This window comes from Lonchura striata, chromosome 36 (assembly GCF_050655825.1).
Source record: "Lonchura striata isolate lonStrDom1 chromosome 36, ASM5065582v1, whole genome shotgun sequence".
Taxonomy (NCBI): domain Eukaryota; kingdom Metazoa; phylum Chordata; class Aves; order Passeriformes; family Estrildidae; genus Lonchura; species Lonchura striata.
In genome coordinates this window covers 532,174-554,903 of record NC_140738.1, presented here as the reverse complement: position 1 = coordinate 554,903, position 22,730 = coordinate 532,174, and the positions used below count along the sequence as shown (strand labels likewise).

The 22,730-nt window shown below is 45.0% G+C and overlaps 1 protein-coding gene across 1 annotated transcript in view; it reads left to right on the top strand.

Moving 5' to 3' along the window:
• The window catches only part of ACIN1 (apoptotic chromatin condensation inducer 1), a 33,881-nt gene that overhangs the window by 6,000 nt on the left and 5,151 nt on the right, over positions 1-22,730 (top strand). The window contains exons 4-14 of the mRNA XM_085565472.1: positions 726-796; positions 3,041-3,547; positions 3,636-3,676; positions 8,413-8,470; positions 13,100-13,139; positions 14,143-14,258; positions 15,681-15,878; positions 17,104-17,323; positions 18,094-18,224; positions 19,440-19,547; positions 21,421-21,528. Of these exons, the coding sequence (XP_085421598.1) occupies positions 726-796; positions 3,041-3,547; positions 3,636-3,676; positions 8,413-8,470; positions 13,100-13,139; positions 14,143-14,258; positions 15,681-15,878; positions 17,104-17,323; positions 18,094-18,224; positions 19,440-19,547; positions 21,421-21,528 (1,598 nt within the window). The remainder of the gene's footprint in view (positions 1-725; positions 797-3,040; positions 3,548-3,635; positions 3,677-8,412; positions 8,471-13,099; positions 13,140-14,142; positions 14,259-15,680; positions 15,879-17,103; positions 17,324-18,093; positions 18,225-19,439; positions 19,548-21,420; positions 21,529-22,730) is intronic.

Below are 22,730 nucleotides of genomic sequence, written 5' to 3'. Positions count from 1 at the left end.
ACACCCAAAATTCACCCCAAGTTTATCCAAAATCCACCCCAAATTTATCCCAAATTCCATCCCAAAATCCACTAAAATTTACCCAAAATTCACCCCAAATTTATCCCAAATTCCATCCCAAAATCCACTAAAATTTACTCAAAATTCACCCCAAATTTATCCCAAATTCATCCCAAAATCCACTAAAATTTACCCAAAATTCACCCCAAATTTATCCCAAATTCCATCCCAAAATCCACTAAAATTTACCCAAAATCCACCCCAAATTTATCCCAAATTCATCCCAAAATCCACCAAAAATACCCCAAAATTCGCCCCAAATTTATCCCAAATTCACCCCAAAATCTACCAAAAAATACCCCAAATTTCCACCCCAAAATCGCCCCAAATTTATCCCAAATTCACCCCAAAACCCCCAAATTCACCCCAAATTTACTCCCAAAACCCACAAATTCTACCCAAAATCAAAATTCACCCAAAACCTCTAGAATTCACCCCAAAACTCTGGATCCCACCCAAAAATTACCCCAAATTTAATACAAAACCCCAAAAATTCCTCTAAAATTCTCCCCAAAAACTCAAAATTCACCCCAAAATTCCAACCAAAAATCCCCAAAATTCCGACCAAAAATCCCCAAAATTCACCCCAAAATTCCTCAAATTCCCCCCAACATTTCCCCCCCAAAAATTCCCAAATTTTCCCAAATTTTGGGTTTTTTTTGCAGCCTCGGAGCCGGGGGAGGAGGAGGAGGAGGAGGAGGAGGAAGGAGGGGGGAGGAAGGAGCGCCGCAAGCTGGTGAGGGAAACTGAGGCACACGCCGACTTTTTGGGTCAATTTTGGGCTTTTTCGGTTAATTTTGGGCTTTTTTTTTAAATTTTGGGTAGAATTTCTGGGATTTTGGGGATTTTTCTTTGATTTTTTTTTTTTTTTTTTGGAGGCAGATTCCACCATTTTTCGGGATGAATTTTGGGGTTTTTGGGGTTAAGTTTGTTTTGTTTTTTTTTCCTTTAATTTTGAGATTTTTTTTTTTTGGGGGGGGTGAATTTTGGGGGTTTTGTTTCAATTTTGGGAGGAATTTCTGGGATTTTTCGCTGATTTTTTGCGGTTTTTTTGGGGTTAAATTTTGTTTTTTTGGGTTACTTTGTTTTTTTTTTTTTAAACGTTGGATTTTTTGGGGTTCGTTTTGGGAAGAATTTCTGGGATTTTGGGGATTTTTCTTGGATTTTTTGGTGATTTTTCTGGTGTGAGGGAAACTGAGGCACATTCTGCCTTTTTTGGGATTTTTTGGGTTAATTTTGGTGGTTTTGATACAATTTGGGGATTATTGGGGGGAATTTTGGGGTTTTTGTTTCAATTTTGGGAGGAATTTCTGGGATTTTTCACTGACTTTTCGTTGATTTTGGTTTTTTGGGGCAAATTTTATAATTTTTTTTTAAATTTGCTTTTTTTTTTGGGTTAAATTTTCCCAATTTTTCTGTAGTTTTCCCATTTTGGATTAAATTTTCCCATTTTTGGGTGAAAATCCCCCCATTTTTTCCCGGAATTTTTCCAGTTTTGGTTAAAATTCTTCCATTTTCCGTGGAATTTCCCCATTTCTGGACAAAATTTCCCAATTTTTGGTCAAATTCCTGCATTTTGGGATTAAATTACCTTGTTTTTCCTGGAATTTCTGCATTTTCGGGTGAAATTTCCCCATTTTTCCCAGAATTCCCCCATTTTTCCTGCAATTTCCCCATTTTTTTTTGAATTTTCCTCATTTTTGGTTAAAATTTCCCAATTTTTCCCCAAAATTTCCATTTTTTCCTGAAATTTCCCCATTTTTTTCTGAAATTTCCCCATTTTTTTCCTCAAAATTCCCCATTTTTTACTCAAATTTCCCCATTTTCCCGAAATTCCCCCATGTTCCCCAAAATTCCCCATTTTTTACTCAAAATTCCCCATTTTCTACTGAAATTCCCCCATTTTTTCCTCAAATTTCTCCTCAAATTCCCCATTTTTTCCCCAATTTCACCCATTTTCCCCCCAAATTCCCATTTTTCCCAAATCCCCCATTTTCCCAAATCCCCCATTTTCCCCATTTTCCCAAATTCCCCATTTTTTCCCCCAAATTCCCCATTTTCCCCCAAAATCTGCCAATTCCCCATTTTCCCAAATCCCCCATTTCCCCCCCAAATCCCCCAATTTTCCCAAATCCCCCATTTTTCCCCCAAAATTCCCCATTTTTCCCCAAAATTCCCATTTTTTCCCAAATCCCCATTTCCCCAAATTCCCCATTTCCCCCCAAAATCCCCCATTTCCCCCAATCCGCCATTTTCCCAAATCCCCCATTCCCCAAAATCCCCCATTTTCCCAATTTCCCCATTTTTTCCCCAAATCCCCCATTTTCCCAAATCCCCCATTTTCCCCATTTCCCCAATTTTCCCATTTCCCCATTTTCCCAAATCCCCCATTTTCCCCAAATTCCCTATTTTTTCCCCCAAATTCCCATTTTTCCAAAATCCCCCATTTTTCCCCATTTCCCCAAAATTCCCCATTTTTCCCCAAATTCCCATTTTTTCCCAAATCCCCCATTTTCCCAAATCCCCCATTCCCCAAAATCCCCCATTTTCCCAATTTCCCCATTTTTTCCCCAAATCCCCCATTCCCCAAAATCCCCCATTTTCCCATTTTCCCCATTTTTCCCCCAAATCCCCCAATTTTCCCAAATCCCCCATTTTCCCAAATTCCCCAAATCCCCCATTTTTCCCCCAAATCCCCCATTTTCCCCCATTTTCCCAAATTCCCCAAATCCCCCATTTTCCCCATTTTCCCAAATCCCCCATTTTTTCCCCCAAATTCCCAAATTTTCCCAAATCCCCCATTTTTTCCCCCAAATCCCCATTTTCCCAAAACTCCCCATTTTTCCCCAATTTTCCCAAATTCCCCATTCCCCATTTTTCCCCATTTTCCCCCAAATCCCCATTTTCCCAAATTCCCCATTTTTCCCCCCAAACCCCCATTTTAACCCCCCGCCGCCATTTTGTCTCCGTTTCCCGCCAGCCCCGCCCGGCCCCGCCCCCCTCAGGCCCCGCCCCCCGCCGCCGCCGCCCCTCCCCCGCCCCGGAAGAGGAGGAGGAAGACGAGGACGAGGATGAGGAGGAGGAGGACGAGGAGGAGGAGGAAGAAACCCCAAAACCGCCGGAATTCGCCCCAAAAACCCCGCCCGAGGAGGAGGGGGCGGGGCCGCGCCAGGCCACGCCCCCCGCGGGGCAAACCACGCCCCCTGAGGGGCAAGCCACGCCCCCCGCTGGGCAAGCCACGCCCCCCGCGGCGCAAGCCACGCCCCCCGCTGGGCAAGCCACGCCCCCCGCTGGGCAAGCCACGCCCCCCGCTGAGGGCAGCCCCGCCCCTTTGCCGCAGGGGGCGGGGCTTGAGGAGGAGAAAGGGGCGGGGCTTGAGGAGGAAAAAGGGGCGGGGCTTGAGAAGGGGGCGGGGCTTTCACCCCCCCCGCCTTCCTCCTCCTCTTCCTCCTCCGCCCCCCCCTCCCCTGCCGGGGGCGGGGCTCAGGTGAGAGGGGCGGGGCTAAGGGAGGGGCGGGGCTAAAGGGGAGGCCACGCCCCCCCCGCGGGTAAAATATGCAAATTTCGCCCGGCAGGAGGGGGAGGGGCCTCGGCGGGACACGCCCACGGAGGAGAGGTGAGCGGGGGAGGGGAGTTCGGGCGGGAATTTGGGGAATTTGGGGGAAATTTGGGGATTTTGGGGGAATTTGGGGGAATTTGGGGGGAATTTGGGGGAATTTGGGGGGAATTTGGGGATTTTGGGGGAAATTTGGGGAATTTTGGGGGAAATTTGGGGAATTTAGGGGAAATTTGGGGATTTTGGGGGGAAATTTGGGGATTTTGGGGGGAATTGGGGGATTTTGGGGGGAATTTTGGGGGAAATTTGGGGATTTTGGGGGAAATTTGGGGATTTTGGGGGGAATTTGGGGATTTTGGGGGAAATTTGGGGATTTTGGGGGGAATTTGGGGATTTTGGGGGAAATTTGGGGATTTTGGGGGGAAATTTGGGGATTTTAGAGGAATTTGTGGAATTTTGGGGGATTTTGGGGGGAATTTGGGGATTTTAGGGGAAAATTGGGGATTTTGGCGGAATTTGGGGGAATTTTGGGGGAAATTTGGGGGTTTTGGGGGAAATTTGGGGATTTTGGGGGGAATTGGGGGATTTTGGGGGGAATTTTGGGGGAAATTTGGGGATTTTGGGGGAAATTTGGGGATTTTGGGGGAAATTTGGGGATTTTGGGGGGAATTTGGGGATTTTGGGGGGAATTGGGGGATTTTGGGGGAAATTTGGGGAATTTGGGGGGAAATTGGGGAATTTTGGGGGGAATTTGGGGAAAATTTGGGGGAAATTGGTAAAAATTTTGGGAATTTTGGGGGAAATTTGGGAGAAATTGGGAAAATTTGGGGGGAAATTGGGGAATTTTGGGGGGAATTTGGGGGAATTGGGAAAGTTTTGGGGATTTTGGGGGAAATTGTGGGAATTTTGGGGTTTTGGGGAGAAATGGGAGAATTTTGGGGGGAAATTGGGGAATTTTGGGGGGAAATTGGGGAATTTTGGGGGGTTTTAGGGAGAAATTGGGAAAATCTGGGCATTTTTTGGGGAAATTGGGGAATTTTAGGGGGAAATTGGGGAATTTTAGGGGGAAATTGGGGGAATTGGGAAAGTTTTGGGGGTTTGGGGGGAAATTTGGGAGAAATTGGGAAAATTTGGGGGTTTTCTGGGGAAAATTGGGAAATTTTGGGGGGAAATTGGGGAATTTTGGGGGATTTTTTTTGGGAATTCTGGGTCTCTTTAGGAGAATTTTGTGGCAATTTGGGGAAAATTTGGGATAACTCGGGGAATTTGGGGGGGAAATGGTGGAATGTGGGGAATTTTAACAGAATTCGGAAATTTGGGGGGAATTTTTTGAGATTTTTTCCGGATTTTTCGGTATCTTTTGGGAAATTTAGGGGAATTTTGGTAGAATTTGAGGGGATTTTGGGGATTTTTTGCGGGGGGAATTTTGGGGATTATTCAGGGTAATTTTTGGGGCATTTTAGGGGAATTTTGGGGAATTTTATGGAATTTTTAGGGGATTTTGGTAGAATTTGAGGAGGATTTTGGGGTTTTTTGGGGGGATTTTGACACAATTTTAGGGGATTTGGGAGACTCTTGGATTTTGGGGGATTTTTTGCAAATTTTCCGGATTTTAGCGGGTTTTTGCTCGAACTTGAGGTGGATTTTTTTAGGAACTTTGCAGAATTTTGGGGGATTTTGTTACATTTTGAGGGGATTTGGGATCTGTTGGATTTTAGGGGAATTTTGGGGATTTTTTGGGCATTTTCCGGATTTTTCGCGACTTTTTTTTGAAATTTAGGGGAATTTTGGTAGAATTCATGGGGATTTTTTAGGGGGATTTTGGGGGATTTTTTCAGGGTAATTTTGGGGGGATTTTAGCGGAATTTTGCAGAACTTTGGGGTATTTTGGTACCATTTCAGGGGATTTGGGGTCTCTTGGATTTCAGGAGAATTTTGGGGATTTTTTTGGAATTTTTTTGGGTCATTTTTGGGGAATTTTGGCGATTTTTTGGGTCCCCCATTGACTCTGGGGGTGGCCGCGGTGGGCGTGGCCTTCCCTTCAGTGGCGCCGCCTCATTTCCATAGCCACGCCAATCAACGCCCGCTCATTAGCATAAACCACGCCCCCTCTCCATTCATCCCTACCCCTCCCCGCTGTGCTCAGCCCCGCCCACCCCGCGCTCTGATTGGCCGCTCCCTTCCCGCCGCGCCCCCTGCGGCGTCGCCGATTGGCCACGCCCTGTGGCCACGCCCCCTCGGCGGCGCGGGGCATGCCGGGCTCGCGGCAAGATGGCGGCCCCGGCCGGCAGCGGCCGCCCCGCACAATAGCGGGGGGGAGAGGGGGCGCGGGGTGAGGCGGGAGCGGCGGGAAACGGCCAAAAACGGGGAAAAACGGGCGAGAATCGGGAAAAACGGGGGAAAATGAGGGGAAAATGGGGAAAAACGGGGCGAAAATGGGGAAAAATGGGGGGAAAATGGGGAAAAATGGGGGGAAAATGGGGAAAAATGAGGCGAAAATGGGGAAAAATGGGGGGAAAGGGGAGGGGGAGCGGCGGGGAAATGGCGGGAAAGGGGCAGGGAGGGGAATGGGGAATTTTAAAGGGAAAAAAAGCGGATTTTGGGGGGAAAATGGGGGATTTTGGGGGGAAAATGGGGAATTTTGGGGGAAAATGGGGTTTTTTGGGGGGAAAAAGGGGAATTTTGGGGAAAACTGGGGGGTTTTCGTGGAGAAAATGGGGATTTTTGTGGGGAAAATGGGATTTTTGGGGGGGTTTTTGTGAAGGAAATGGGGATTTTGTGAGGGGAAAATGGGGGTTTCTTTGGATAAAATGGGGATTTTTGTGGAAAAATTGGGATTTTTGTGGGGGAAATGGGGATTTTGAGGAGTAAAATGGGGATTTTTGTGTGGAAAATGGGAATTTTATGAGGAGAAAAGGGGATTTTTGTGTGGAAATGGGGATTTCTGTGGGGAAAATGGGGATTTGTGTGAGGGAAAATGTGGATTTTTGAGAGAAAAATTGATTTTTGTGGGGAAAATGGGGATTTTTGTGGGGAAAATGGGTTTTTTGGGGGGTTTTGTGGAGAAAATAGGGATTTTGTGAGGGGAAAATTGGGGTTTTTGTGGGAAAATTGGGATTTTTGGGAGGAAAATAGGGGATTGTGAGGGGAAATTGGGGATTTTTTTGGGGAAAATTGGGATTTTTGTGGGGAAATGGGGGTTTTTGTGGGGGAAATGGGAATTTTGGGGAGTAAAATGGGGATTTTTTGTGGGGAAAATGGGATTTTTGGGGTTCTTTTGTGAGGGGAAAATGGAGATTTTGAGGGGAAAATGGGAATTTTGTGAGGGGAAAAGGGGATTTTGGTGTGGAAATGGGGATTTCTGTGGGAAAATTGGGATCTTTGAGGGGAAAATTGGGATTTTTGTGGAAAAATTGGGATTTTTGGGAGGAAAATAGGGGATTGTGAGGGGAAATTGGGGATTTTTTTGGGGAAAAATTGGGATTTTTGTGGGTAAAATGGGATTTTTGTGGGGGAAATGGGAATTTTGAGGAGTAAAATGGGGATTTTTGGGGGGAAAATGGGATTTTTTGTGGGGAAAATGGGGAAATTTGGGGGAAAAATTGGATTTTTTTATTGAAAATGGGGATTTTTATTTGAAAATGGGGATTTTTATGGGGAAATGGGGATCTTTTTGGGAAGAAAGGGATTATTTATGGGGAAAATGGGGATTTTTATGAGGAAATGGGGATTTTATGTGGAAAATTGGGATTTTTATGGGAAAATGGGCATTTTATGTGGAAAATTGGGGTTTTTATGGGAAAAATTGGGATTTTTATCGGAAAATTGTGGATTTTTATGGGAAAAAATGGGATTTTATGTGGCAAATTGGGATTTTTATGGGAAAATGGGGATTTTATGTGGAAAATTGGGATTTTTATGGGAAAAATGGGGATTTTATGTGGAAAATGGGGATTTTTATGGGAAAAAATGGGATTTTTATTGGAAAATTGGGATTTTTATGGGAAAAATTGGGAATTAATGTGGAAAATTGGGATTTTTATGTGGAAAATTGGGATTTTTATGGGAAAAAATGGGATTTTTATTGGAAAATTGGGATTTTTATGGGAAAAATGGGGATTTTTATTGGAAAATTGTGGATTTTTATGGGAAAATGGGGATTTTTATCGGAAAATTGGGATTTTTATGGGAAAATGGGGATTTTATGTGGAAAATTGGGATTTTTATGGGAAAAATGGGGATTTTATGTGAAAAATTGGGATTTTTATGGGAAAAATAGGGATTTTATGTGGAAAATTGGGATTTTTGTGGGAAAATGGGGATTTTATGTGGAAAATGGGGATTTTTATGTGGAAAATTGGGATTTCTATCGGAAAATGGGGATTTTTATGGGAAAAATTGGGATTTTATGTGGCAAATTGGGATTTTTATGGGAAAATGGGGATTTTATGTGGAAAATTGGGATTTTTATGGGAAAAATGGGGATTTTATGTGGAAAATTGGGAATTTTATGTGGAAAATTGGGATTTCTATCGGAAAATGGGGATTTTCATGGGAAAATGGGGATTTTCATGGGAAAATGGGGATTTTTATGGGGAAAACCGGGGATTTTCATGGGAAAAATTGGGATTTTTATATGGAAAACCAGGTGTTTTTTAGGGAAAAAAACCCGTTTTTTGGGGGGGAAAAAAAGTGGGATTTTTTTGGGGTAAAAAAGGGGGATTTAAAAGGGCAAAAGCGGAAGTTCTGGAGCGCGAAACTCCCCAAAATTCCCAAAAATTCCCCAAAATTCCCAGCTCGGAGCCGGCGCCGCCCATGGAGCCGGGAGCCGCCCCCAGCCCCGCCCCCCCCGAGGTAACCCCGGCGGCGGTGGGGGAGGGGCGGGACCCCAAAATTGGGGGGGGAGGGGGCGGGAGGGGAGCCCCAAAATCCCCCAAAATCCGCCCAAAAACCGGGGGGGTTCCGTGCCAAAAAACGGGGCTTTTTAACCCAAAAAATGGGGGGTTTGTCACCTAAAATTGGGGTTTTTTAACCCAAAAATTGGCTGAAAATTGGGGGTTTTAACCCAAAAATGGGGGTTTTTAACCCAAAAATTGGGGGTTTGTCACTTAAAATTGGGGTTTTTAACCCAAAAATTGGCTGAAAATTGGGGGTTTTAACCCAAAAATGGGGGTTTTGACCCAAAAATTGGGGGTTTGTCACCTAAAATTGGGGTTTTTAACCCAAAAATTGGGGTTTTTAACCCCAAGATTTGCTTAAAAATGGGGTTTTTAACCCAAAAATTTGCTTAAAATTGGGGTTTTTAACTCCAAAATTCACTTAAAATTGGGGTTTTTAACCCAAAAATTGGGGGTTTGTCACTTAAAATTGGAGTTTTTACCCTAAATATTCGCTTAAAATTGGGATTTTTAACCCAAAAATTGGGGTTTAGTCACCTAAAATTGGGGTTTTTAACCCAAAAATTCGCTTAAAATTGGGGTTTTTAACCCCAAAAATTGGGGTTTTTAACCCAAAAATTGGGGTTTTTGTCACTTAAAATTGGGAATTTTAAACCCAAAATTGGGGTTTTTAACCCAAAAATTGGGGTTTTTAGCCTAAAAATTGGGGGTTTTGCCTAAATTTGGGAGTTTTAGCACAAAAATGGGGGATTTGTCCCAAAATTGGGGGTTTTGTCCCAAAAATTGGGGGTTTGTCACCTGAAATTGGGGTTTTTAACCCAAAGATTCGCTTAAAATTGGGGTTTTAAACCCAAAATTGGGGTTTTGTCCCAAAATTGGGGGTTTTATCCCAAAAATTGGGGATTTTGGCCCAAAAATTGGGGGTTTTATCACTTAAATTTGGGATTTTTTACCCAAAATTGGGATTTTTATCACCTAAAATTCGGATTTTTCACCCAAAATTGTTTCTTTTTCCAAAATTGGCGCTTTTAGCCCAGAATTTGGGGGATTTTGGTTAAAAATTAGCAGTTTTCAGCCCAAAATTTGGGATTTTTCCCCCAAATTCCTCTTTATCCCCCAGAATTGAGAATATTTGTCCAAAATTTGGTTTATTTCCCCCAAAATTGAGTTTAATTCCCAAATCATTTGGGATTTTCCCAAAAATTTGGTTTAATTCCCCCAAAATTAATGTTTATCCCCCAAAATTTGGATTTATCCCCCAAAATTTGGGTTTATTTCCTTAAAATTCGGGTTTTTCCCCCAGAACTTCGTGTTTATTTCCCTAAAAATTCCGTTTACTTTCCCAAAAATTTACTTTAATTCCCCAAAAATTCGGGATTTTCCCCCAGAATTAATGTTTATCCCCAAAATTAATGTTTATCCCCCAAAATTTGGGTTTATTTCCTTAAAATTTGGGTTTATTCCCCCAAAATTTGCATTTATTCCCCAAAATTTGGGGATTTTCCCCCAAAATTAATGTTTATCCCCAAAACTTGGATTTATCCCTCAAAATTTGGGTTTATTTCCCCAAAATTTGGTTTTATTTCCCTAAAATCTCTGATTTCCCCCCAGAAATTCACATTTATTTCCCAAAAAACTTACTTTAATTCCCCAAAAATTCGGTTTAATTCCCCCAAAATTTTGGGATTTTCCTCAAAATTAATGTTTATCCCCAAAATTCATGTTTATTCCCCCAGAATTTGGGTTCATTTCCCTCAAATTTGGGATTTTCCCCAGAAATTCGCATTTATTTCCCTAAAAAATTTATTTTAATTCCCCAAAATTTGGTTTAATTCCCCCAAAATTGGGGATTTTCCCCAAAATTAATGTTTATCCCCAAAATTTGGATTTATTCCCCAAAATTTGGGTCTATTTCCTTAAAATTTGGGTTTATTTCCCCAAAATTTGGATTTATTCCCCAAAATTTGGGTTTATTCCCCCAAAACTTGACTTTATTTCCCTAAAATCCGTGATTTCCCCCAAAATTTGGGTCTATTTCCTTAAAATTTGGATTTATTTCCCCAAAATTTGGATTTATTCCCCAAAATTTGTGTTTATTTCCTTAAAATTTGGGTTTATTCCCTTAAAAATTGGATTTATTTCCCTAAAATCTATGATTTCCCCCAAAATTTGGGTCTATTTCCTTAAAATTTGGATTTATTCCCCAAAATTTGGGTTTATTCCCCAAAATTTGTGTTTATTTCCTTAAAATTTGGGTTTATTCCCTTAAAAATTGGATTTATTTCCCTAAAATCCATGATTTCCCCCAAAATTTGGGTCTATTTCCTTAAAATTTGGATTTATTCCCCCAAAATTTGGATTTATTCCCCCAAAATTTGGCTTTATTCCCCAAAATCTGGCTTTATTCCCTTAAAAATTGGATTTATTTCCCTAAAATCCATGATTTCCCCCCAGAAATCCCCCTTTTATTTCCCTAAAAATTTGCTTTATTTCCCTAAAATTTCACTTTAATCCCCCAAAAACTCAGTTTCTTCCCCCAAAAATTTGGGAATTCCCCCCCCCCCACCCCCCGCTCGCGTTCCTGTCCCGAATTTTGTGGTTTTTTCCCCAAATCCGGCGTTTTCGCCCCAATCCGGGGTCTCTTCTCTGGGCTCCCAGCGCCGCCCGCGGAACCTCCGGAACCCGACGGAGCCCCCCAAAAATCCCCAAAAATTCCACTTTTGGGGCAGAAAATGGAATTTTGAAGACCCCCAAAAATTCAAAATTTGGGGCAGAAAATGGAATTTTGAAGACCCCAAAAATTCAACTTATGGGGCAGAAACAGAGACCCCAAAAATTCAAAATTTGGGGCTGAAAATGGAATTTTGAAGACCCCCAAAAATTCAACATTTGGGGCAGAAAATGGAATTTTGAAGACCCGCAAAAAATTCAACTTTTGGGGCAGAAAATGGAATTTTGAAGACCCCCAAAAATTCAAAATTTGGGGCTGAAAATGGAATTTTGAAGACCCCCAAAAATTCAAAATTTGGGGCTGAAAATGGAATTTTGAAGACCCCCAAAATTCAACTTTGGGGTAAAAAAATGGAACTTCGAAGACCCCAAAATTTCCCTTTTTTGGGGCAGAAAATGGAATTTTGAAGACTCCAAAAATTCAACATTTGGGGCAGAAAATGGAATTTTGAAGACCCCCAAAAATTCAAAATTTGGGGCAGAAAATGGAATTTTGAAGACCCCAAAAATTCAACTTTCGGGGCAGAAAATGGACTCGGACCCCCCCAAAATTTCCAATTTTGGGTAAAAAATGGACTTGGAGACGCCAAAAATTCACTTTTGGGGTGAAAATGGAGCTGGAACCCGGAATTCCATTTTGGGGTAAAAAACTGCAACTTCGGAAGCCCCAAAATTTCTGTTTTTTGGAGTGAAAAAAATGGACTCGGAGACCCCAAAATTTCTGATTTTTGGAGCGAAAAAAATGGACTCGGAGACCCAAAAATAACATTTTCTGGAGTGAAAAAACTGGACTCAAAGACCCCAAAAATTTCGTTTTTTGGGGCAAAAAAATGGACTTTGGAGACCCAAAAATTTCGTTTTTTGGAGAGAAAAAAATGGACTTTGGAGACCCAAAAATTTCGTTTTTTGGGGCGAAAAAAACCGGACTCAAAGACCCCAAAAATTTCGTTTTTTGGGGCGAAAAAAATGGACTTTGGAGACCCAAAAATAACATTTTCTGGAGTGAAAAAACCGGACTCAAGAGACCCCAAAATTCCCTTTTTTGGGGTGAAAAAAATGGACTTTGGAGACCCAAAATTCCCTTTTTTGGGGAGAAAAAAATGGACTTTGGAGACCCAAAATTCCCTTTTTTGGGGAGAAAAAAATGGACTTTGGAGACCCAAAAATTTCGTTTTTTGGAGTGAAAAAAACGGACTCAAAGACCCCAAAATTCCCTTTTTAGGAGTGAAAAAAATGGATTTCGAAGACCCCAAAATTTCCGAATTTGGGGTGAAAAAAATGGACTTTGGAGACCCCAAAATTCCCTTTTTTGGGGTGAAAAAAATGGACTTTGGAGACCCCAAAATTCCCTTTTTTGGGGCGAAAAACATGGACTTTGGAGACCCAAAATTGCATTTTTTGGAGCGAAAAAAATGGACTTTGGAGACCCAAAAATTTCGTTTTTTGGGGTGAAAAAAACCGGACTCAAAGACCCCAAAAATTTCGTTTTTTGGGGCGAAAAAATGGACTTTGGAGACCCAAAAATTTCGTTTTTTGGGGCGAAAAAAATGGACTTTGGAGACCCAAAAATTTGGTTTTTCGGGACGAAAAGCGACCTGGACCCCGAAATCCCGTTTTGGGGTAAAAAAGCGGAACTTTGGAGCCCCAAATTCGGGGTTTTTTTGGGGCGAAAAATCGGAACTTTGGGATCGCCCTTCCCCCCCCCAGCGCCGGAAATGGGGAAAGGGGGCGGGGCCTGGAGGGGGCGGGGCCAATGGGAGAGGGGGCGGGGCTTGACGCGGAGGCCACGCCCCCTCGCTGACGTCACGCCCCTGGCCCCGCCCCCTCCCCTTGGCCCCGCCCCCTCTCTCCCCAGGCCACGCCCAGGGGCTTCAAGAGGAAGATTGCCGTGCTCTGTGAGTGGGCGGGGCTTGCATAATTAATGAGCGGATAATGAGCGTGATGGGGGATGCAAATGAGGGAGGGGAAGGGGCGGGGCTTGGGGGGGATGGAGGAAAAGGGGTTAAAGGGAGCTAATTAGCATATCCAATCAGCAGCCACGGCTGGGATGAAGCTGGAGCTGGACAGGGGCTGGGTTCATGGTTATGCAAATGAGCTAATTAGCATACCCAATCAGCAGCCAGGGCTGGGATGAAGCTGGAGCTGGACAGGGGCTGGGTTCATGGTTATGCAAATGAGCTAATTAGCATACCCAATCAGCAGCCAGGGCTAAGCTGGGGCAGGTTTGTGTATATGCAAATGAGCTAATTAGCATACCCAATCAGCAGCCAGAGCTGGGATGAAGCTGGAGGTGGACAGGGGCTGGGTTTATGGTTATGCAAATGAGATAATTAGCATACCCAATCATCAGCACAGGGCCAGACGAGGGCAGGTTTGTGGATATGCAAATGAGATAATTAGCATACCCAATCAGCAGACACGGTTGGGCTGGAGCTGGACGGGGCTGGGTTCATGGTTATGCAAATGAGCTAATTAGCATACTCAATCAGGAGACAGGGACGGGCTGGAGCTGGAAAGGGGCTGGGTTCATGGTTATGCAAATGAGCTAATTAGCATACCCAATCAGCAGCCAGGGCTGGGATGAAGCTGGAGCTGGACAGGGGCTGGGTTCATGGTTATGCAAATGAGCTAATTAGCATACTCAATCAGCAGCCAGGGCCGGGCTGGAGCCGGAAGGGGGCGGGGCTGGGTTGTGGTCTATGCAAATGAGCTAATTAGCATACCCAATCATCAGCCAGGGCCGGGCTGGAGCCGGAAGGGGGCGGGGCTGGGTTGTGGTCTATGCAAATGAGCTAATTAGCATACCCAATCATCAGCCAGGGCCGGGCTGGAGCCGGAAGGGGGCGGGGCTGGGTTGTGGGCTATGCAAATGAGCTAATTAGCATACCCAATCAGCAGCCAGGGCCGGGCTGGAGCCGGAAGGGGGCGGGGCCTCGGGGGGGCCCCGGCGGCGCCGCTGGGGGGCGACGGCGCCCAAAAGACCCAGCATCAGCATCAGCACCGACAGCCTCAAGGTAATTAGCTAATTACGCTAATTAGCTCCATTAGCAGCCCGCGCATTCCAATCCCGGCGCCGCTGCCAAAAATCCCCGTTTTTACGCCGCCTTCCCGGCCCGAAAAACGCCTTTTTTAGCCCAAAATTCCCAATTTTTTACTTTTTTTTTTGTTCCAAAAATCAGATTATTTCCCCCTTGTTTTTAGTTTAAAAATTGGATTTTTTTTCTCCAATTGTTATCCCAAAATTCCCAATTTTTTGCTTTTCTTCCCCCAATTTTTACACAAAATTCCCTTTTTTCTCCCCTAATTTTTATCCCAAAAGTCCCAATTTTTTCCTTTTTTTTTCCCCCAATTTTTACACAAAATTCCCTTTTTTCTCCCCTAATTTTTATCCCAAAAGTCCCAATTTTTTCCTTTTTTTTTCCCCCAATTTTTACACAAAATTCCCTTTTTTCTCCCCTAATTTTTATCCCAAAAGTCCCAATTTTTTCTTTTTTTTCTTGTCCAAAACTCAGATTACTTCCCCCTTATTTTTAGTTTAAAAATGGGATTTTGTTTCCCCAATTTTTAGGACAAAATTCCCAATTTTTTCCTTTTTTTTTTCCAAAAATCAAATTATTTTCCCCTGATTTTTACTGTAAAAAACAATTTTTTTCCCCCAATTTTTAACTCAGAATTCAGATTTTTTTTCCCCATTTTTTACCCAAATTCCAGCTTTTTTCTCCCAATTTTTTCCTTTTTTTTTCCCCCATTTTTTTACACAAAATTCCCTTTTTTCTCCCCTAATTTTTATCCCAAAATTCCCAATTTTTTCCTTTTTTTCCCCCCAATTTTTACACAAAATTCCCTTTTTTCTCCTCTAATTTTTAGCCCAAAATTCCCAATTTTTTTCTTTTTTTACCCCTTTTTTACACAAATTCCCCTTTTTTTCCCCAATTTTTAGCCCAAAATTCCCAATTTTTTTTCGTCCAAAAATCAGATTATTCCCCCCTATTTTTAGTTCAAAAATCAGATTTTTTTCCCCAATTTTTATCTCAGAATTCAGATATTTTCCCTCTTTTTTTACACAAATTTTTTTCCCAATTTTTAGCCCAAAATTCCCGTTTATTCCATTTTTTTGTCCAAAAATCAAATTATTTCCCTCTTATTTTCAGTTTAAAAACTGGATTTTTTTTTTTCCAATTTTTATCCCAAAATTCCCAATTTTTTTCCTTTTTTTTCCCCATTTTTTACACAAAATTCCCCTTCCCCCCTTAATTTTTACCCCAAAATTCCCAATTTTTCCCTATTTTCTTGCCCAAAACTGAGATTATTTTCCCCTTATTTTTAATTTAAAAATCGGATTTTTTTCCCCCAATTTTCAGCCCAAAACTCCCGATTTTTTCCTCGACATTTCTCCCCAAATTCCCCCTTTTTTTTTATTTTTTTATTTTTTCCAGAGCCTGATCCCCGAAATCCGCGCCGGGGGCGGGGCCGAGCCCCCGGAGGGGGGCGGGGCCGAGGGGGAGGGGCTTGAGGCCGAGGGGGAGGGGCCGGACAAAGGGGGCGTGGCCTCCTCGGGCCCCGCCCCCAACGCGGCCCCGCCCCCGCTGCTGCTCCCCTCCCCCCACCTGAAGATCTGCCGCACCGTCACCCAGGTCAGGCCACGCCCCTTTTGCCCCAAACCCCGCCCACTTTGCTCTAAACCACGCCCCCTTTGATATAAACCACGCCTCCTTTGTGCTAAGCCACGCCCACTGTCCTCTCAGCCCCGCCCCTTTCTCGCAAGCCCCGCCCATTTCCCCCTAAACCCCGCCCCTTTCCCAAAGCCCCGCCCCTTTTGCTTAAACCTCACTCTTTACCTCTAAGCCCCGCCCCTTTCCCTATAAGCTCCGCCCCCTTTCCTTAGACCACGCCCCTTACATCCAAGCCCCACCCCTTTTCCAGCTAAGCCCCGCCCCTTTCCTCTCTAAGCCCCACCCACTTCGTCTAAGTCCCGCCCCTTTCTCATTTTGACCACGCCCACTTCATCCAAACCCCGCCCCTTTCATCTAAGCCCCGCCCCATTCCTATTTTAACCCCGTCCACTTCTCCTAAGCCCCGCCCCTTTCCCCTCTAAGCCCCGCCCCTTCCGCAAAAGCCTCGCCCTTTTCAATAACCCCGCCCATATCCTCTCTAAGCCCCGCCCCTTTGCGCTAAACCTCGCCCCCTTTGCGCTAAGCCACGCCCCTTTGCTCTAAGCCCCGCCCACTTTTCCTCTAAACCCCACCGCTTTGTGCTAAAGCCACGCCCCCTTTGATATATACCCCGCCCCTTTTCCTAAGCCCCGCCCCTTTCCTATTCTATCCCCGCCCACTTCATCTAAGCTCCGCCCCTTTCCCCTCTAAGCCCCGCCCCTTTCCCTTAAGCTCCAACCTGTTTTCTAAGCCCCGCCCCTTTCCTCTCTAAGCCCCGCCCATTTCCCATCCAAGCCCCGCCCCTTTCTCGCTAAGCTCCGCCCCTTTTCTCAAGCTCCTCTCCCTCCATTTATTCCCCTCCCCCTTTAATTTAAGCCCCTCCCCACCCATTAAGCCCCTCCCCATTTATTTAAGCCCCTCCCCCTCCATTTAACCCCTCCCTCTCCATTTAACCCCTCCCCCTCCATTTAACCCCTCCCTCTCCATTTAACCCCTCCCTCTCCATTTAACCCCTCCCCCACCCATTTAAGCCCCTCCCCTCCATTAAATCCCCTCCCCCACCCATTCAAGCCCCTCCCCCACCCATTTTAACCCCTCCCCCTTTATTTTAATCCCCTCCCCCACCCATTTAAGCCCCTCCCCCACCCATTCAAGTCCCTCCCCCTTTATTTTAAGCCCCTCCCCCATTTAACCCCTCCCCCCCCAGGTGGTGCCGGCGGCGGGCGAGAACGGCCGGGGGGAGGGGCCGGAGGAGGAGGGGGAGGGGGAGGAGGGGGCGGAGTCGGACGGAGGGGGCGGGGCCTGCCAGCCCCTCCCCCACCCCCCCGCCGGCCCCTCCCCCTCCGGGGGGGGAGGGGCCGCGCCTGGCCCCGCCCCTCCCCCCGCGGCGGCCACGCCCACCCCCGGAGAGGGGGAGGGGAAAGGAGGTGAGGGGGAGGGGCCCGGCATGCAAATGAGGGGTTAAAATGAGGGGGGAGGGGCCCGGCATGCAAATGAGGGGGTTAAAATGAGGGGGGAGGGGCCCGGCATGCAAATGAGGGGGGGAAAGGGTGGGGGAGGGGCCTGGATATGCAAATGAGGGGAGAAAAGGTGGGGAGGGGTCTTGAAATGCAAATGAGCATGTTAAAAGGTGGGGGAGGGGCCTGGAAATGCAAATGAGGGGGGGAAATTTGGGGGAGGGGCTTAAATGGTGGGGGAAGGGCTCAGGAGTGTGGGGGCGGGGCTTAAAATGCAAATGAGCTGCTTTAAAACCTGGGGGAGGGGCTTCAAAGGAGGGGAGGGGCCGAAAATGCAAATTAAAATGTGGGGGAGGGGATTAAGGTGGCGGGGGTGTGGCCTAAAATGCAAATGAGATGCTAAAAAGTGCGGGGAGGGGCCTAAAATGCAAATGAGATGCTTAAAAGTGTGGGGGAGGGGCTTAAAAGGAGGGGGAGGGGCTTAAATTGGGGGAGGGGCCTAAAATGCAAATGAGATGCTAAAAAGTGGGGGAGGGGCTTGATATGCAAATGAGCTGATTAAAAATGCGGGGGAGGGGCTTAAAAGGAGGGGGAGGGGCTTAAAGTGGGGGAGGGGCCTAAAAAAAAGGCGGGAAAACGCGGGGTGGCCCCAAAACGGCCCCAAAATGCCCCAAAATTTTGGGGTTTTTTTGGGGGTGGGGGAGGGGCGATGACGTCACGGTTTTGCCCCTCCCCCCCAGGCCCGGCCCCGCCCCCCCGGCGCGGGGGGGGCGCCCCCTGGCGGCTGCCGGTGGACGAGCCGGTGCGGGCGGCGCCGCGCCCCTCCCCCCCCCGGCAGCGCCCCTCCCCCATCGTGCACCTCTGCAACCTGGTGAGGGGGGAGGGGATTGGGGTGGGGGAGGGGATTGGGGGGGATTTGGGGGATTTTGGGGTGGGGGAGGGGGGATAGGGGGAAACTGAGGCAGGTTCGGGGTGGGGGAGGGGATTTGGGGGGAAACTGAGGCAGGTTTGGGTGGGGGAGGGGATTTGGGGGGTGGGGGAGGGGAAATTGGGGTGGGGGAGGGCATTGGGTGGAAATTGGGGGGATTTGGGGGTGGGGGAGGGGAAATTTGGGGGGTTTGGAGGAATTTTGGGGGGAAATTTGGGGTGGGGGAGGGGATTGGGAGGGAAATTGGGAATTTCGGGGAAAATTTTGGGTGGGGGAGGGGATTTTGGAGCAGTTTGGAGGATTTTTGGGGATTTTGGGGGGCGGGAGGGGATTTTGGGTGAGATTTGGGGGGTTTTTGGGGTGGGGGAGGGGATTTTTTGGGGGGTTTTGGCGAAATTTTGGGGTTTTGGGGAGGGAGAGGGAATTTTTCAGGGATTTTGGGGTCATTTTGGGGAATTTTGGGGTCATTTGTGGGATTTTCAGGGTCATTTTTGGGGGATTTTGGGGTCACTTTTGGGTCCATTTTTGGGGCTGTTTTTGCGGCTGTTTTTGGGGATTTTGGGGTCATTTTTGGGGATTTTGGGGTCATTTTTAGGGTCATTTTTGGGGATTTTCGGGGTGGGGATTTCAGCGTCATTTTTGGGATTTTTGGGGATCATTTTTGGGGACTTCAGGGTCATTTCAGGGGTTGGGATTTCGGGGTCATTTTTGGGCATTTTGGGTCATTTTTGGATCAATTTTTGGGGTCGTTTTTGGGGATTTTGGGGTTGGGGATTTCTGGGTCATTTTTGGGATTTTTGGGTCATTTTTGGGGATTTTGGGGTCAGTTTTAGGGTCGTTTTGGGGGATTTCAGGGTCATTTTTGGGGATTTTGGGGTTGGGGATTTCGTGGTCATTTTGGGGGGATTTTGGGGTCATTTTTGGAGATTTTGGGGGTGGAGATTTTGGGTTAATTTTGTGCATTTTGGGCTCGTTTTCGTGATTCCGGGCGGTTCATTTCGGGCGATTTTTGCCTCAATTTTCTCCATTTTGGGTCATTTTTGCACCGTTTTTTTTGGGGATTTTTGGGAGGGGGTGTGGCCTGGTCTGACCCCTCCCCCAAACTGACCACGCCCCCCCAAATTTTGGCCCCGCCCCCCCAAATTTTGGCTCCCTCAGGTGCGTCCGTTCACGCTGGGGCAGCTGAAGGAGCTGCTGGGGCGCACGGGGCGCCTCAAGGACGACGGATTTTGGATCGACCGCATCAAATCCCACTGCTTCGTCACGGTCAGCACCCAAAAAACCCCAAATTCCACCCAAAAATCCCAGCCCCAAAAAACCCCCGCCAAAATCCGCCAAAAAACGGGAAAAAAAACGGCGAAAAAAGGGCGAAAATCGTCGAAAATGCCGCAAAAAAGCCACTGAAAATGTCTTAAAAATTCAAAAAAAATGCCCGAAAAAAATCGCAAAAAAATGTCTCAGAAATTCCTGAAAAAATGATGTAAAAATGTCACCAAAATTCCCCATAAAAATCCCCTAAAAATGTCCCCAAAATTCCCCAAAAATGTCTCAAAAATTCCTAAAAAAAATTACCTGAAAATACCCCCAAAATTGCCCATAAAAATCCCCTAAAAATGCCCCCAAAAATTCAAAAAAAATGCCCGAAAAAATCCCAAAATATTCCCAAAAAATGTCTCAGAAATTCCTAAAAAAAATTATCGAAAAACGTCCTCAAAATTCCCCATAAAAATCTCCTAAAAATGTCCCCAAAATTCCCCAAAAATGTCTCAAAAATTCCTAAAAAAAATTACCTGAAAATACCCCAAAAATTCCCCATAAAAATCCCCTAAAAATGTCCCCGAAAATTCAAAAAAAATGCCTGAAAAAAATCCCAAAATATTCCCAAAAAATGTCTCAGAAATTCCTAAAAAAAATTACCGAAAAACGTCCTCAAAATTCCCCATAAAAATCCTCCAAAAATGTCTCAAAAATTCCTAAAAAAAATTACCTGAAAATACCCCAAAAATTCCCCATAAAAATCCGCTAAAAATGTCCCAAAAAAATCCCAAATAACTCAAAAAATCCCAATAAATTCTCTGGAATTCCGGCCAAAATCCGCAAAAATCTGCAAAAAAATCGCCAAAAAAAAAGATTAAAATCCGCCCAAATCGTCCAAAATTCTGCAAAAAATCCACTAAAAATGTCCCCAAAAATTCCAAAAAAATGCACCAAAAAATTCCCAAAAATTGTCTCAAAAATTCCCAAAAAAATCGCTTAAAAATGTCCTCAAAAATCCCCTAAAAATGTCCCAAAAATTCCCAAAAAATTCCCCCAAAAATTCCATTTAAAAGCCCATAAAAACTCCAAATTTAGTCGAATTTTCTTGGGATTTTTTGCTAAAATTCCCAAAAATTCCAAATTTTCCCAAAATCTCCCCAAAATCCTCCAGAATCCTTTTGAAATATTCCCAAAAAATCACTAAAAAATCACATTTCACCCTAAAAAACCCCCAAAAATTCCCTTTAAAACCCCCTAGAAGCCCCAAACTTGGTCGGATTTTCTTGGGATTTTTTGCTAAAATTCCCAAAAATTCCCAAAAATTCCAATTTTCCCCAAAATCTCCCAAAATCCTTCACAGCTGCTCAAAAAAAAATCACGAAAAAATCACATTTTCCCCTCAAAAACCCCCAAAAATTCCCTTTAAAATCCCCTAGAAGCCCCAAATTTAGTCAAATTTTCTTGGGATTTTTTTCTAAAATTCCCAAAAATTCCAAATTTTCCCAAAATCTCCCAAAAATCCTCCAGAATCCTTTTGAAATGTTCCAAAAAAATCACTAAAAAATCACATTTCACCCTAAAAAAACCCCAAAAATTCCCTTTAAAACCCTCTAGAAGCCCCAAACTTGGTCGGATTTTCTTGGGATTTTTTGCTAAAATTCCCAAAAATTCCCAAAAATCCCAATTTTCCCCAAAATCTCCCAAAATCCTTCACAGCTTCTCAAAAAAAATCACCAAAAAATCAGATTTTCCCCTCAAAAACCCCCAAAAACTCCCTTTAAAACCCCCCAGAATCCCCAAACTTGGTCGGATTTTCGCGGGGTTTTTTTTGGGAATTTCCAAAATTTGTGAATTTTCCCAAAATCGTGTTTTTTTGCCCCAGTACTGCTCGGTGGAGGAGGCGGTGGCCACGCGGGAGGCGCTGCACGGCGTCAAGTGGCCGCAGTCCAACCCCAAGGTCCTGGCGGCCGACTTCGCCCAGCAGGAGGAGGTGGGAGAATTTGGGGCGAAATCCGGGGATTTTGGGAAAATTGGGGGGTTTGGGGGGATTTGGGGGGATTTGGGGGGAATTTGGGGAAATTTGGGAAATTTGGGGGGAATTTGGGGAAATTTGGGGAGAATTCGGGGGTTTTGGGAAATTTGGGGGGAATTTGGAGAAATTTGGGAAATTTGGGGGGAATTCCGGGGATTTTTGGAAATTTTGGGGGGAATTTGGGGGAAATTTGGGGGAATTTGGGGGAAATTTTGGGGAATTTGGGGAGAATTCAGGGGTTTTGGGAAATTAGGGGGAATTCGGAGAAATTTGGGAAATTTGGTGGGAATTCTGGGGATTTTTGGAAATTTTGGGGGGAATTTGGGGAAATTTGGGAGATTTGGGGAGAATTTGGCAAATTCGGTGAGAATTCGGGCGATTTTGGGAAATTTGGGGAGAATTTGGGGATTTTTGGGGAGAATTTGGGGAAATTTTGGGATTTTTGGGGGGAAATTTGGGGAGAATTCAGGGGATTTTGGGAAATTCGTGGAAATTTGGGGAGAATTTGGGGGGAATTCGGGGAAATTTGGGGAGAATTTGGGGGGAATTCGGGGGATTTTGGGAAATTTGGGAAATTTGGGGGGAATTCGGGGGGAATTCGGGGGATTTTGGGAAATTTGGGGGGAATTCGGGGAAATTTGGGAAATTTGGGGGGAATTTGAGGAAATTTGGACAATTTGGGGAAAATTCGGGGAAATTTGGGGGAATTTCGGGAAATTTCGGGATTTTTGGGGGAATTCGGGGAAATTTGGGGATTTTTGGGCTAAATTTGGGGAGAATTTGGGGAGAATTCGGGGGATTTTGGAAAATTTGGGGGGAATTTGGAGAAATTTGGGAAATTTGGGGAGAATTTGGGTAAATTTGGGAAATTTGGGGAGAATTTGGGGAGGATTCCGGGGAATTTGGGAAATTTTGGGGGGAATTCGGGGGGTTTCGGGAAATTGAGGGAATTTTGGAAATTCGAGGGAATTTTGGGGGGAATTTGGGCGGTTTTGGGAATTTTGGGGGGAATTTGGGGATTTTGTAAGGAACAATTTTGGGGTGATTTTTATGTAAATTTTGGATAAGTTTTGATGAATTCCGACTACATTTCAAGGCAAAATTTATGCAAATTCTATGCAAATTTCATGCAAATTGCATGCAATTTTGCCTAAATTTCG